General features: G+C 45.3%; 1 protein-coding gene across 10 annotated transcripts in view; it reads right to left on the bottom strand.

The window, feature by feature from the left end:
* TENM4 (teneurin transmembrane protein 4) overlaps positions 1–15,673 on the bottom strand; it is a 717,007-nt gene that overhangs the window by 273,540 nt on the left and 427,794 nt on the right. For 9 of the 10 annotated variants that reach the window (XM_057507188.1, XM_057507183.1, XM_057507185.1 and 6 more), the window contains one exon: positions 7,631–7,840. The exons of the other annotated variant lie outside the window; for it this stretch is intronic. In XM_057507188.1, the coding sequence (XP_057363171.1) occupies positions 7,631–7,840 (210 nt within the window). The remainder of the gene's footprint in view (positions 1–7,630; positions 7,841–15,673) is intronic. 10 annotated transcript variants of the gene reach the window in all.

Below are 15,673 nucleotides of genomic sequence, written 5' to 3'. Positions count from 1 at the left end.
TGCTGAGACCCAGAGAGGTTAAGCAGCTTGCCGGTGGCCACACAGCACAGCAAGGATCTGCAGGCCTCCAACACCTATCTTTCCCTCCCATGACTTCACATTGTGGCATTGTTGTTTTTCTTCTAGCTTCAGTCTTTTAAAGCAGAGAGTTGTTTTTTTTTTGGTTGTTTAATCTCAAACACCTATATAAATAATGGCAGTTCAGAGGGAGAGGAAGGAGAGGAGAAAAATGAGGAAGGAGAGGGAGAAGAGGAAGCCACATGGTTTCCTGGTCCAAACTGGGAGCCATTAAACAGTCATGTGGGAACCAGCTGAGCTCAAAGCACCCAGCTCAGACCTGATGACAGGGGCAGAGGGCAGGAGGCTGTGGGGGGGAGGGTGGGGACAGACTGCTCAGGACGGACCACACTCAGGGAAGGGAAGGGCAGGTCCTGGCAGCAGCAAGCGATGTTTATTCTCAAGGTGAGTGGGCCACGGTGTGGTATTAAAAGCCTAGATAGAGTACCAGAGAAAGGTTGTGTCTCTGCTGAACGAGATTTTAGGTAGCATGCAGGGCACACAGTAAATCACACTGAATCAATGCAGGGTAGCTTCCATTTTCTTTCAACCTTTTTGATGATGTTGAGAAGGAAGTCTCAGTTTGGTACTAGTGTATTTTTAACACCAAACACTTGCCAGTGTCCCTATTTAACAAAGAGAAGCAAATCTCCGCTCAGGGTCCTTAAGCAGGCATTATCTCTCTGGAACATGATAACTGACTTTCACTGCATTTATTTTTACAGCTCCTTTCTATTTATGGCAAGTGAATTGCTGCAGTAATATACAATTTCTTTTTAAAATAAATAAATTCACTTAGGTAAAGAAAAGTTTGAAAAAAGGAGGCAGTTTGAAGGAAAGAAAAGTAAACAACAGTGTAAGTGGGCACACTACTGTAAGTACAGACAGTGTACTGACAGCGACACATAATGAAAGCTCAGCAAATGTTGATCTACTTCTGTTCTTCCACTGCTTAGACTAGAAGGCTGAGGAGCCAAAGGACAAGGCTCTTGCAAAGGGACACTGCAGGTTAGAGGCAGAGCTGGGCTCAGAGGCCAGGTCTGGCGCTTCCTGGCCTGTGGTTCCTAATAAGCAGCTTTCCACGAAAACTCACGTGGGTTATGAAGAGGCTTCTCTTGTGAGATTTATAACAAGCAAACTTGTAACAAGTGCTTATATAGATGACAGTGGTCCTTGAAGATTTTTCTGACCAAGTGCAAGCAAATCCCAACTGGTTCAAAGCAGCACAGCCAGAAGGGCAGCTCTGTGCCGGCAACTGCCCTCTCACAGCCTGTTCCCTCCAGTGAACCACGATGCCCATAATACCATACATTTGGCCAGCCTCACAGTGCTGTGCCGTGGGCCCAATGAGAAGATGGATGTAAACATGTCCTGGGAATGCAAGGGCCATGCAAATGTTAGTTAGACTAATCTCCCAAAGTCTCCTTGGCCTGCTTCCAGGTGCCTCCTCAATAGTCTGGGTGCTGAAGTGTCAGGAGATGCTGTAAGATCTGGTTTGGTGTCCACAAGGCTTCATGGAGCAGGCCACTAATATTTCATTGGGGACACAAACCAGGCTTGGTTTCCAGATGGAAAAAGCCCGGACACATGGCTAATGTGCCTTCCTCGGGGGGTGGTCTAGGAATTCCTAGATCCAATCAAGCCATATACCAAAAATGTTATTTTTGCACCTTTTAATGCAATGGTATTTTGGGAAATTAGTGGAAAAGGGACCTGCAAAAAGTCTACAATTGTGCCATGTGAGTGACTAATTAGAGGGCCCTGGTTCTCTCAGGATGTTCAGTTACATTAATTCAAAATGTGACCTGTTTATTTTGCGAGGTCAGGAAGAAGCCTTACCTCCGAGAGAGCCGATGTGGCAATTAAATTAGAGTTACCAGAATTTGCCTGAGGTAACTTATGAAAAAGGGCTTTGTAAACTATACAAAAACAGAAGTGACCCCTGTGAGGTTGTCCCCACTGCCCCCAATTAAGGGGGCATAATCGTCTGCCCCTGTTGGGTGGCCACAGGTGAGGGCCTGTCTGTCTAGTCGGGGGAGGTACCTGGTAAGGTGGAAAGGGCACTGGAGTCTGGAGCCATGCTTCGAGTCTTGCCTCTGTATTTGGGCAAATCACTTCATCTCTGCGAGTCTTCACAGTTATATTATGTGTGGGGCTCACGGCACTGTTCCTGGGAGGGTGGTTTAGTGTGTGTGTCGGGGTGAGGGTACGGAGGCTGGCAGAAAGGAGAAGGGAATATCAACTTTTTTTTCAGTTTCAATTTTACAACTTACACATGCTCACAGTGAAGATAAAAGTCTTGGGCAAGGCCTCCCTGAAGGAACTACAGTTGAATGTGGAAATCAGACATGGGAATAATCAGGTCCCCAATCTGTTAGGGAGGAGTCTGTACAGAAGGTAACAGGGCATCAAAGAAAAGGCATCCATATGCTTGAAAGCCTTCCAGAAAAGGTCCTTAGAACATAGAGCTGCCAAGTTCTAGACTTTGGAGAACTGAGCACTGGGCTTTTCTCCCTGAATTCCCAGGTCTGCAAACCAGCCAGTCTGTTGGTAATGGCCTCTTGAGGTCCCAGGTCTACCACAGAAGGGGCATGGCTCTTCCAAGCAGACGTTTTGGATAAACAACAACAAATGCTTCTATAGAGCTTTCCAGTCAGTGGCTTACACCTGTATCATGCCTTCTAGTTATCAAGTTATCTACTTATCTCTATAACCATTGGCAAGTTACTAAACCTTTCCAAGACTTGGTACCTCATTTTAAATAGGCACAATTTAGGATCATTATCCATTAACCACCATTCTAAAATCCCCAAACTCTAAGACTGAAAATTTTATGAAAAGTCTTTTGGTGCAAAATGCAATCTGAACTGACATGAGGCTCAGAGTCTTTTATTTTTTTTAATCCCACCAGTGTAACTATATATTTCTCCACAGAAATATCAATGTGTTTGATTACCTGGAACTGTTAGGAAAAATAAAGTGTATGTACTATATTTTCTTTATGAAATCTGAAAATTTCTGAATTCTGAAATGCATCTATCTCCAAGGGTTTCATTTAAGGGATTTTGACCCCATAGATTAAATACCTATTTTTATAGGGTCTCTGCTTAGAATGCCCTTCCCCCATCATCTGTCTGGAAAACATACACAAACATTGCAAATGTCAGCGTGAATGAATGAATAAAGGAAGAAATCAATTCGGCTTGCCACTGGGAGTTAGGTTCTGAAATTCTCTACATAGCTGGTATAAAAATTTATTTACCAACAAGAGCCTTTTGATGCAAGACAGCTGGGAGGAGAGGTGAACACAACTGTCTGAAAACGTCACATGCACTGATGCCTTTTGCTCTTGGAACTCAAGAAACATACCCAAACACCTGCAGGCGGCATGGAACCACTGAAACAGGGTCCATGCAATTCACAATGAAAGGACAACATGAAACCTCACTGGGCCCTTCTCCTCAACAGTAGGAACGAGGCACAATTTTGCCTTCTGATTTCACAAACTGACTTAAAAGTATCCTGGCAGACTCCCTCAGGGGAATCTGGATAGGTTCTAAATTAAGTTGGACTTTTTGTTTTGTTTTGTTTTAAGAAAAACACTTTTGGAAGGAGGTCGCATACATAGCAGTGTTTCCCATTTAGAAAGAAAAATAAACACTCCTCCACTGGGTTGGGAGTCAAAACAAAATAATCCCAGCTGCTTAAGACCTGAGAAAGTCAATGAAACTGCCAAACAACAGTGAGATTGACCAGTGTGATGAGCCTGAGAAATCTGTAGGGCAAGGCAGGGAGGTAGTGCTGGGGGTAAAACAAGGCCAGGATGACCCAGCATCCAGGGCTTGGATCTCATGAAGCAACACCAACATTTAGTGTCTAAGGTAGCTGGTCTGTCTGGTTCATCTTTGAAACTCCGGCAGTCCTCACAAAAACATAACTGAAAGATTCTGTCCTATGGTATCAGATAGACCTAGGGTTCAAATCTGGTTCTACCACTTAACAAGCTGTGTGATTTAGGGGAAATTAGTTAACCTCTCTGGCCCTCTGTTGCCTCAGTGAGTCTAAAAATGGCAATGTCACAGGGTAGATGTGACATGATTCAGTGAGATAACACCTCTCACATAATATGCTTCGTATAGGTTTGTGAGGGACTAATGGGAATCCAACAATTTACACTTCTTGTAAAATCAACTTTTCTTTGGTGGAATTTCCCTCATTTTCTCCAGCCTTCTATTAAAGTGGAGACATAAAAAGAACAGGATCTGTTATTGGAAACAAAACAGAACCAATTGAAAAAGGAAAGAAGAGGCAGGAAGTAGAGGTTTTGGAGGCAGGCTGCTTGGGTGTGCACCTTTGCCCTGTCGCTGGGAAGCGGTGGGGCTATGGATGGGTCACTGGCCCTCACTGGGCCTCAGTTTCCTGAACGGAGAAACGGAGGTAAGTGGAAGCTCCAATAAGATACTTGTAGAGACAAGACACACAGGATGTGCTCATTACATGTAAATTCTCCTACCACCCCTACCTCACCTAGGCTTTGGGAACCTGACAGTTTTCCCTGAGCTATTTATTCTCTGACCCTCTTAAATATTAACCACCAAGGTTTTAAAGGCCCTTCACTTTAGAATTCAGACTGCAACAATTCACGGAACATTTAATACTGACTCTGAAAAGTTTCTATGAAGTAGGAACAAATACCTAATAAATCCTAACCACTTCCTTAGCTTCTCAGCTGTGACTAGTTGATATTTTAGGGAAATCTTTTTTTATATATATCAGCGATTTCTAGATGGTTATCCTCAGGGGTGGATTAGGATTTCGATGACAGAAAGAGCTACTTCCCTTGTTTTCTTTTCCGCAGGGCCAATGAGCTGTTCTGTAACGCCCCACGTGTTCTTCTTGCACTTTACATGGGGATTGTAGCAGGGCGGCTGAGAGGCGTCCTGGGCCTGGGATTGCTGCCTGGGGCTGGAGTTGACACAGCTGTAGGCAGAGGGCCCCTTGGGGGGCCCCTGGAGAGTGCAGCCTGGGCTCCAGAAGACTGGTTCCCAGAGGGGCAGCCCTCCTGGGCAGGGCGCTGAGTCAGCTCCCACCAAAAGAAACCACTTCATTTTCACTCTTCAGGAGCCCAGGGGGCCGCCTTTGTCATTTAAAGTACATTCTGAATTAACTCTCTGGGGAAGTGGGCGCTGAAGGAGTGACAGCAATTAATCCATTTTAGGGTGGTCTCTAAAGCCTAAATTGGCGGAAGGGAATGGGGATGTGAAGATAGGGAAGTTTACTCTGTTTACCATTTTTAAGTTCCATAGCGACCTGGGAAGGTTTTCCCCATTTCACAGATGGAGCAACTAACTGATGAACTGGGTGGCTAGGTCCTTAGCCCTGGGTCGCATATCTGGACTTAATTTCAGAAGGTTTGACTCGATGGCCCTTGTTCTCTTGGCTGTACTGTGGTCCTTACGCAGTGTGTATGGCTTGCTCATTCATTCACTCACTGAAGTTAACATTACATAAAACCCATCTGTCAGGCCATGCCCCAAACTGAAACTGGTCCTCTCTGGGAGGAAGTATTATAAGAGAACTTCACCTTTTATCTTTCTGTATTGTTGGACTATTAAGAAGTACTGTTACTTTTATAATTGACAAAACCAAGGAAGATAACCTCAGTAAATTAATTTCATTTTTATTTTTCATGAAAAAAAATCAAAACCTTACAAACATTTATTGGGTCTACTATGCAGCAGGGCCCACTCATCTTCACTTGCTAGTGCTGGATCCTGTCAGTATCAGTGGGTCCTGTGGCTCATAGATGTCCCCTCAGTTTGGAGTTTCTGGGGAAGGTAGCAGACAAGGCCCAGCTGTGAAGTAATATTCACTGGCTCTTAAAACCATAATCCACCAGCCCTAGAGCAGCAGACTGCTAAGGACCCAGACTTTTCCTTCAGGCATGGGACACATTTATCACCCATCTTTAGAGTGACACACTCAGAGTAAGGCCCCAGGGAAGGAATCCATGCTTGTCTAGGTCCCTGGGTAGCAGAGGCACTGAGGAGCCTAACCGAGCAGACAGCTGCAGGCCAAAGTACCCCATCTTCCCTGCACATCAATAATGCAATAATGCCATCAATTTGCTGCAGAACTTGCAACAAAGCCATTGCTCTTGTTCAGTTAATTAGCAAAGGGACAGATTAAGGACTTTAATCTCCTGCCTTCTCTTTTACTTGCAAAAATGAACAGAGTATCTATATCTATACCTATATATGTATCATTCTCTGCCCTCCCCTCATGTAAGCTTAAGAAGGCTACTGGCTGGTACCCCTTGGTTGGTACCACGTGGCAGTCATAAAATCAGAATACCTTAGAGATTGCTCCGTCACTGGCAAGATGGGGAAACTGAGGCCTAGAGAGGGACAGTGGTTTTCCAAGGACAAATTGCCAGTGAGCCACAGAGCTGGAACTGGCACACAGGTTTCCTCTCTCCTTGGCCTGGTTCTTGTTTCTGGGCATAGTTTGAAATACAAGCAGTTAAAAGGTACAGAGGAGCAGTGACACCAAACCACCAAAAGGACACAGCCACCCTCAGGGAGTCTGGAGAGAAAAGGCCTGGAGGATGATTTGGCTTTTGGTCACAGAGAATGTAGGGCTTAAGAGCCTGTCAGAGGAGAACCATCAAGGTTCTAGGAAGGAACCATCACAGACTTCCTCTCTGATTTCCAAAGAGAGCAGAGACTGTATGTTATCCCCCCTCTTGGAGGTTTGAATCCCCTCTAGGGCATCCTTGCACAGAAGTGACTAGCCTCTGCTGGATGCAGAGGGCAAGTGCCTTAGTCCAGGTCACACAGCACATGACCAACAGCTAAAACCTGGTTCTCCTGGTTCTTGGTCAACCTAGGGCTCTTCCACCACACCCCTCATACCCTTCTCCTTAAGAGCATCAAGGTAGAGCTTTGAACAACAGAATTATGGGGCAAATCCATGCTTAAGCCCAGTGGCTTTTTCTGCAGCCAACATTCAGCCCTGCAGCTCCCTGGAATCTGGGGGCCCTCTGTCTCCGGGGCAGTGAGACAGTCCAGAACTTCCAAGGCCAGAGCTCCCCTGGCTGTACCTGCTCTCCCAGCTTTCTCGTGGTTAATGGGGACACTGCTGTACTGGTTTCTTATGCAGGATTGTGAGGAGCCACTGAAACAACAAGTGGCAGCAGCTGGCACGGTCCCTGACACACGTAAGGTAGCCGACTGGTGCTTTTTTGTTTTAACCTTACTTTTTCTGTATGGAACTTTTTCTCTGTATCTTTTCCTACCTCAGTTTCCTACCTGATGTTTCTGTCTCCCTGTGTCTGTGCATCCCTGTTGGCGCAGCTCTGACGTCTGTCACGGGGGTAGGGACAGCAGCTCCCCCAATCCCTGCACACTCCGAACACGGCCACGGAGCCGCCCCAGGCCCTAGACAACCCGAGCCCCCCCATGCACCAGGCCCCTCCGCCCCTGCGAGCGGCCCAAGCCGGCAGATTAACCACCATCGCCAACGAAAGGAAAAAAAAAAACCCCACCGAAGTTAGGAAGAGAGAGGGACTTACCGTTAGCTGCGACCCCCAGGCTGGCGGAGCCACTTTTAACTAAGAATGAATTAGGGACAAACTCTTCCTCAGAGTCTGAGTCCGGGGTTGGCTGGGCCACACCGTTGCCTAGCAACCGCCTCTGGCTCTCATTGGCCGGAGGCGAGGGGGGCGGGGAGGGGGACTGCTCAATGGGGGTTGATGAAGCGGATGAACAATGCAAGGGAGCACCTGCGAACCACAAAGACAAACACAGACAGAAAAAATAATGAAAATTGGTTTTGAGGCACACGGGGTGGGGGTGGGGGGCAAAATAAAACACGCATCAAGGGGGGAGGGGGCTCCCAACATCGGGCGATCTACTGCACATGTGGGCCCGAGGTGGGGCTCATGCCTCTGCAAAGAAAGTTCGTGCGAACTCCTTCCGAAGAGCAGAGGCCTCGGTGCAGAAGTCTGAGTGGCTTGCAAAGAGGGCACCCCGCAGAAACACACGGGAAGCTCTCCTGCTTTGCCTGTTGACTGGGAGGGCCCGAAAACCTGAGGTCTGGTCCTGCTGGGCTGTGTTACCTATCAAACAGCTGCCCCACTTCTGAAGCTCAGTTGGCTCAGGGGTAAAATGAGCAGCCACACTGGGTGATTGTGAGGCCCTGCAAGCTGGCCATTCTGTGATGTCCCTGAACTGAAATGATGTTCTTGTTAGTGAGATTTTAACCTGGACATGTCTGGAACAAGTTCTGGTTTCTCATAAAAGGTAGAGCTGGAGAGACTGATCCAGGGCTCCCCCTCCACTGCGGGCATCCTAGGATTACAGCACACTAATGTTGTACTTTTCTAAGAATCTAGTATTTTAAGAGTCTTAAGTCCTGGCATTCTCTGCAAATTCCTTGGGAGCAAGAACTTTAGCAGTTTTTTTCATTTCTGTATCCCCAGACTCTTGCTTAGTGTGTGGCACATAGTAAGTACCAAATAAATGCTTGCTGAATAAATGAATTCCAGCATACTAGGATCCTTGAGTTCTAATAGTTTCAGACGAGAAACTTCTATTTAGGATACTAACATTTCATGAGTTCCAAGGTGCACTAAGTCAGTATATTTGACTCCAAATTTCTAACATGTCAGGGTTCTATGATTGTAAAATCCTAGCTTTCTATAGCTCTGTGAGCACACTCCCAACTCTTCAGAAAGAGGAGATAGCCTGGGGCAAGATCTTTGAGCTCAATTTGCAGTCCTATCTGTGATTGGCTTTTAGACATGTGCAGTACATCGTCTACAGGAGAGGGAACATAAGCACAGACATATAAAAAGTATACAGTACAAGACAATGCACCCACTTTACAGCAAGAGCTGCTTTTTTCACATCCTAGAGTGATAGAAGGTGTAAAACATCATCAGATCTCTTCAGCTTTTCAAAGAGACTGAACCTTAGGAAATGCAATGCAGCCCAGACATGTCATCATAAGATTCAGCAGGACTCTAAAGGGGGGTGTGTACGTGGTACGGTGTCCTGCTAATCGTTGAAGGAAAAAAGCTTTTTGTGGTCTGTCCACCAAGAGACACTTGCTCAGTTCGGTCCACCAAATCTTGAGGGACTTTGCAGGTCCCATGTTTCTCATGTCAACCCTTGAGCATAACCACGTGGGACATTTGATAGAGCCACTATGTATGCCGTGTGGCTGGTTCATACAGAAATTCAATAAGAGCAATTGAGGCACCAGGGATCACTGACCAGGGTCTGACCTCTAGATGGCTTCCCCTCCATGTTTAGATTCCTTTAGCTAAATATCGAGGCTATGATTCACCTCAAAACCATTCAAGCCAGTGTTTCCAGTTCACCTTGAGAGAGCCTTCTCCAACACCACTTACCACACAGCACCAGAGGGGTGATCATTCCTTTCTCTGAATGAACCTTGTCTTGAGACCTGACGTCACATTTGCCCTGCTGTATTTGTAGTTATCTGCACATAAATAGTCTCCCACATAAACATGTGGCATATTCTTGGGGTACAGTGTGTTCTTGGAGAGGGCTTTGGAGTGAACAGAATTGGGTTTGCATCACAACCTTGCCCCCTCTTGGCTGTGTGATGTTGGGGACATCACTTCCAGGTCCTCACTTGTAAGTTGGGTGCCCTTCCCCTTTTGTCCAGTTCTTGCGAGGACTAGAGATGCTGCATCTGGGCACACCGTACACACGAGCAAGTAGGGGCCCAGGGTCAGTGCTCAAATGTTTATGAAATCGAATGAAACCACCCCATCAAGACCCCCATTCATGATTCCCCCTCCCTTGCAGTCCCAGTTTGGGAAAGATTTTGTGGAGCATGTTGCCTTTATTAAGCAAATACACATTCATTTCCTCATCTTTTATTAACCAAAGACATCTTATGATCTCCAATCATAGCTTCTGATGAGCTTGAGATAACTAGTACCATACTATGCAATGTTGTCGGGATTTCAGACAAAAGTTAAGAAATACAGAAACATGATATGCTGTGCCAGGGTGCTTGTTACAAACTCTTCTTGAGTAAATCTGTCAAGGTTTATGAAATAAATAGTTCCAGAACTGAGTAAATTGTCCCCTAACAAACTTCAGACTCCCTTCCATCCTGTCTCCAGGCTTCATCTCAGGCCCCTGGGTTCGCTCTGAATATCCATATCCTAGTATTCAAAACACCTAATAAGGCAGCCAGAACTTTAGTAGGTACACAACCACTAATGAGGTTTCTGTGAAGTACAGAGATGACTGGAAACAGGTTAATTCCCTTCCTCTTACTCATCAACAGCTTTTAATTTAAGTGGTCCCAAGGTAGGGCGGGCACAAGAATATATTAGTAATATTTATTTTATCTCGCCCTTCTCTAGTATCTATTTTGTATATGTTTTATGATGTGTGTAATACATGAGTGCTCGAATTACATGTAATAAAATTCATCACTATATCAATTTGCTACCCACAGAAGTAGGACAGGGTCATATTAAGAGTATGAATTCTGGATTCAGACCCTATATTTGAATTCTAGTTGCACTCCTTGCCAACTGAGTAGATATGTCCTTGGGCAAGCTACCTTCCCACTGTGACTCAGTTTCCTCACCTGTACAATGGAGACTGAAACTACTTCACAGGGTTGCTCTGAGGATTAAAGGCCGAAACAAGTAAAATATTGAGAAGAGTGTGACAGTCAGTAAACACCTAATAAAGCTTAGCTGTTGCTATGCATAAAAATATGTACATACAAAGTGAGAAGCACTGACTTTCTTTTACCTTTTCATTTTTATAAGAGTAGCACATGATTGCAAAAGTAGGGTGAAAGCTTTTTCATTCCACGAACATTTCCTGACCACCACCAGTTAGGCTAGATTGGGAAGGGGAACAAATGGAGAGAGACACAACCCCAAAGGAGTGGATGGGAGGGGAGGAAGAGTCACACAGAGCGCCCAGCAAGGTGGAGGTGGGACCTGTCAGAACAGAAGACAGCCCAGTGCAATGGGAGGGTGAGGTGGGGCTCACGTCAACCAGAGGAAGTGAGAAGGGCTTTCTGGGGCCCTCCAAGAGTCCAGTGGGAAGTGATGATGAGAGGGGACTTGAGCATGCATGATGGAGGGAAGAATACTCCAGCCTTAGGCCCTCATCTTTCACCTGGTCTCCAGCAGCTGGCCCACCCTTCCTTTACCGCCAAGTCTCATGTGTTACTGTTAACTTCTCACCGAGTGTGTTGAGATGTGCTGACTTGCCCTCATTTCCATGAACTCACTACTCTCCCTTTTGTTCTGATTTGCGGAGCTGCACAGCGGCAGGACACCATTCATATTATGTGAATGGCACCTCCTGGAGCACAACAACAGCATTTTGCCCAGGTTTTTGCACATTGCTGCTCCTTCTCCCTGAGCATTTCCCTTCCTTTTCCCTTTTCCTCATCACAACCACCCTGCCTATCTCCCTAGCTCCCACTCATCCTTAGGGCCTAACATCACAGTCACCTCCCCCAGAAGGCTTCCCTGATGCCTCACACCTGGGTTTGGCAACCCTTCTGGGTGCTCCCACGGCTTCCTGCACTTGCCCTATTGTATCACCTTCCACAGTGCACTGTTTACTCATCTGTGTCTGCCCACTAGCCTGCCAGACTTGCCCATTACCATATTCCCCAGTGCCTAGCACAGTGTCTGCCAGCGGGGGTAAATATTCGCTAAAGGAAGAAAAGATGGAAGGAAGGGAGGAGGGAATGCAAGTACCTTGATTATGGCACAAAGTCTATGTAAGAAGAGGAGTGAGAAGTCTCTGAACAGTAGGTTCAGGCCTCAAGCACAAGGAAAAAGAAATTAGACCTTAACTGGGGAGTCACAAAAATTTTTAAAGCAGGAAGATGTTAAGATCAGGGTTCTGCTTTGGAAGGATTTGCTCTTTAAGGCATCGGCTCAGCCACACAGATCTATCTCCTTTCTAACTGGCTTGGCTTGGCCAGGATGTTGAAAGTCCACATGATCTGGGCTTATCTGGGTGGGGCGCAGATACATGTTCACTTAGGCAGGTTAGGATGCCTGGTGCCATAGGACTAAGGGTTGCTTTCCCAATAATTTTCCACTGTGTCCGTAGTAAAATGAAGTGGGATGACTGACAGGAACTTCCCTACACCTCACCCCAATGACGAAGAGGGCCAGTGAAGGGGGGAGGGAAGCCAACGAATTTTCTTGAGAGGAGGTCTCTGTAAGCCTAGCTCCAGCTTACAGCAGATGAGGATGGAGAAAGAAAGCAACAAAGGGGAAGAGTACAGACACCCATATGGCTGGGGCTGGAATGGGAACAAATACAGGTAGAGCTCCTCCTGGAGTCCAGAAACTAGACCAAGGGCTTTATAAGGTTTTTCCCTCCTAACAATCCTTTGGGTAGGAAAATGCACCCTCATTTTCAAGGTCCAGAACTAGAAGCTTACAGAAGTGAACTACTTTGTCTGAGGTCAAAGGACCTGGGTGAGAACTCATAACTGCAGTGCTGCTTCCACTGAGTGGTGCGAATTTGTCCTGGTGTGCAGTAAGGGGAGGGGGATTCCTGTTCATCAGCTGAAACACATCTCAAGTGCAAGGCCCATAGGCTTCTTACTGCTTTAATCAGGGACCAAAGCCCAGTTCTGCACTGGCTCTATGACTTTGAATAAGTCACTTTACTTTTGTTAGTCTCAGTTTTCTCCCTTGACAAATGGAGTGCTAATACCAATGCAAGAGTTGCTGTGGGGGTTGATGACATTATGCTGGTAAGGGCCCCAGCAGTATCATGGTAATGGCTCAACCGGCTCGCCAGCCCCCCAGCTATAGGTGTTTCAGCTGGAAGGAGAGGGTGGTTTTGGGGAGTAAAGAATGGCTGATCCACAAGCCTACCAATGACCTCTTTATCAATATGTATTACTCATTGATTTCATAAAAAGAGGAAACGTGTTAGGGAGGCAGCCATGTTACATGGAAAAAAAACATATGTCAAGGGACTTCTGAGATCTGCAGAAAGAACAATTCGAGTTACTCACACCTCTGTGTGAACTGATGGAAGCTCTCCTTAGCATCTGAAACAACCTATAACTAGGGCAAGGTAGTTCTCAGGGCACAGCCGTTTAGCATTCTCAATTAATAAAAAGGCCATTAATAAAATGCACTTCTTTACACTTTTTTCCGCAGTCCTGAGAAATCCATCTAAACAACCAAACAGAATATTACTGACCTATATTTAGCCCCATCTAAGCTGCGGTAGGGACAATCACTGTCTGCTTGCGTAGTGGGGCGTGTGAGTCCTGCATGTGAAGGCAGAGTGCTAGCTGTTTGCTACAGGGAGGGCACTTTCTTCCCGTGCCATTCCCCAGATTATCGGAAGAGCCTCCTAATAACCTTTCAACTGTCAGCCCTGCATTTTAGAAGCCTGTGTGCAAAATGCTTAGCATAGTGCCCAGTACACAGTGGTTACTCAAGACATGACATTTAGAAAAAAATAACTAAAATTCTTAGACCGACACAGGTACTTCATCTCAGAGGAACCCTGAGCCGATGGGTTCAAGCTCCTGAAGGCTGCCTGTGTTTCATATTCTCAGTGTCCTTTCCAAAAATACACCAGTCCTTCCACTTACAACCAAATACATTCCTTTTCTTCACATGTGCCGACCTCATATTATTTCTTCTTAACGGGACAGTCACTTGTTGCATTGAATAAATAACATCTTCCTCAGTTCTAAGGACATAATGGGGCATTGAGAAAAACTGGGAGGTCCCCCTGATATGAAGGTTTGGGGTGCTGGACAGTCAGGAACTCCACTGTAGTGCCACCAACTTCTGCTTAAACAGAACTAATTCAAGTCTACTGCTTAAACAGCCTAGCCTGCCCAATAGCGACAGACGGCCCATCTCTGTATCCTGGCCTGACTCAGAGTCTCAGCTCAGAAAGAGTTTGCAGAACTGGTTCCCCAGGTACCTGAAAATGGACTGAAATCCACCACTGCAAAGCATTTCAGAGGGTGAGCAGTCCGAGGATGGACAGCTAGAGGGACCCTACCTTCTGGTTTGGCAGGGACAACCCCAATTTACATCTGTTATCCTGCAGGAATTAATAGTGCCTACCTTTGCTCTAAAATATCCTGTTTTGGACAATTAATTATATGGCCACCCCACCTGAGAACAGAGTCACTTCCATATCAGAGATTGTAGTCTGCCACGATAGACGAGGGGTCAAGCGATCTGAGAGTAGGTCAGCAATGCATCCCAGGATCATGGCCAAGTTCACGGACCTCTCTGGCCCTCACTTTCCCCAGTGGGGAGCTGGACTAGAATTCCTGAAAATTCTTTTGTGGACCAATATCCTGCAAGATAGAAGTATCAGTAGCTGATAGGTCAAGTTGTTTTGAGGATTGAAAGAGGCTATGGAGAAAAAGCAGGACAAAATTATTTTAGTTAAAATGGAAAACCACATTCCTTCAGCATAGTAAATCCTCAAAAATGTTTATAGAATGAATGAATTTGTATATATGTAAAGGAGAAAAGGTTGGCTGAAAAAATCTTTAATGGTTATCACTGATACGGGCAATTTTTAATTTTTAAAATGTTTTTATATCTTCAACATTTTTCACAATGAGTACATTTAATTCTCTTCATACTGAAAAAAAATGATCACTTAAAACTTTAGAAGAAAAAGGAACAGTAAGTGTGAAAATGTCTGGCTTCTAAAAGATGCTAAAATAGATGTTGGTTTTAAACACAAACAAGATTTTATACACTGATATTGGTAGTATGACTTGATATAAACTGATTTTTTAAATGTGAAAGCATTTTAACTGAGCAATTCCATTCCAGGAATTTACTCAAGATGACTTTTCAAGAGATTTACTTATAAGAATACCCATCACAACATTGTAAAAGTATAAAATAAAAAAATTTTTAAACATTAAAAAGGGAAAACACCTTTAGTGTTAAAAGTGTCTAATTCTATCAATTAAGGCACATCAGTGCAAACTTAATATGCCGACAGTCTATGAGCCGTGTTTGTCAAGAATGTTTAGAGATCTGGGAAAAAGCAAGATGCAAAACTGTATAAAAAGAAATTCTAACATTTGTTTAAGTATTTGTGTGTGTGTGTGTGTGTGTGTGTGTGTGTGTGTGTGTGTGTGCTATCTGTACAAGGATGTTATTAGTACCTGTTTCCTTAGGGCAGGAGAATTATGAATGCATTTTTTATTTTTTCTGTATATTTTTCTTACTTTCTAATTTTTTCAAGGAACAAATGTGATAATGAGATTTTTTAAAAAAGCAATAAAAGTCACTTGAAAGAGAAGCACACACACAGAAAGGCAGCGGACAGCCGCTTCTGCTTTGGCTCCCTGATGGGGTGAGCTTGGTGGGGCTACAGCCTCCCGGGGCCGAGTTTGCCTTCTCTTGTTGCCTATTACATCTTGGGGGTCTGAACTCCCCTGTCAGGGCAGCTCCCACTAAGCCAACCCTCCTCTCCTCAACAGTGGTTATTTTCAGAAGCAGGTCGAGGGCCATCTGTCTCTGTAACTTATCCTGGGAAAATGGTCTGGAAAACAGGACACAGCACATTTCTCA

The sequence above is a fragment of the Manis pentadactyla genome, chromosome 9 (assembly GCF_030020395.1).
Source record: "Manis pentadactyla isolate mManPen7 chromosome 9, mManPen7.hap1, whole genome shotgun sequence".
Taxonomy (NCBI): Eukaryota; Metazoa; Chordata; class Mammalia; order Pholidota; family Manidae; genus Manis; species Manis pentadactyla.
Note: the sequence above shows the minus strand (reverse complement) of the source record. Positions and strands in the feature narration are given on the sequence as shown.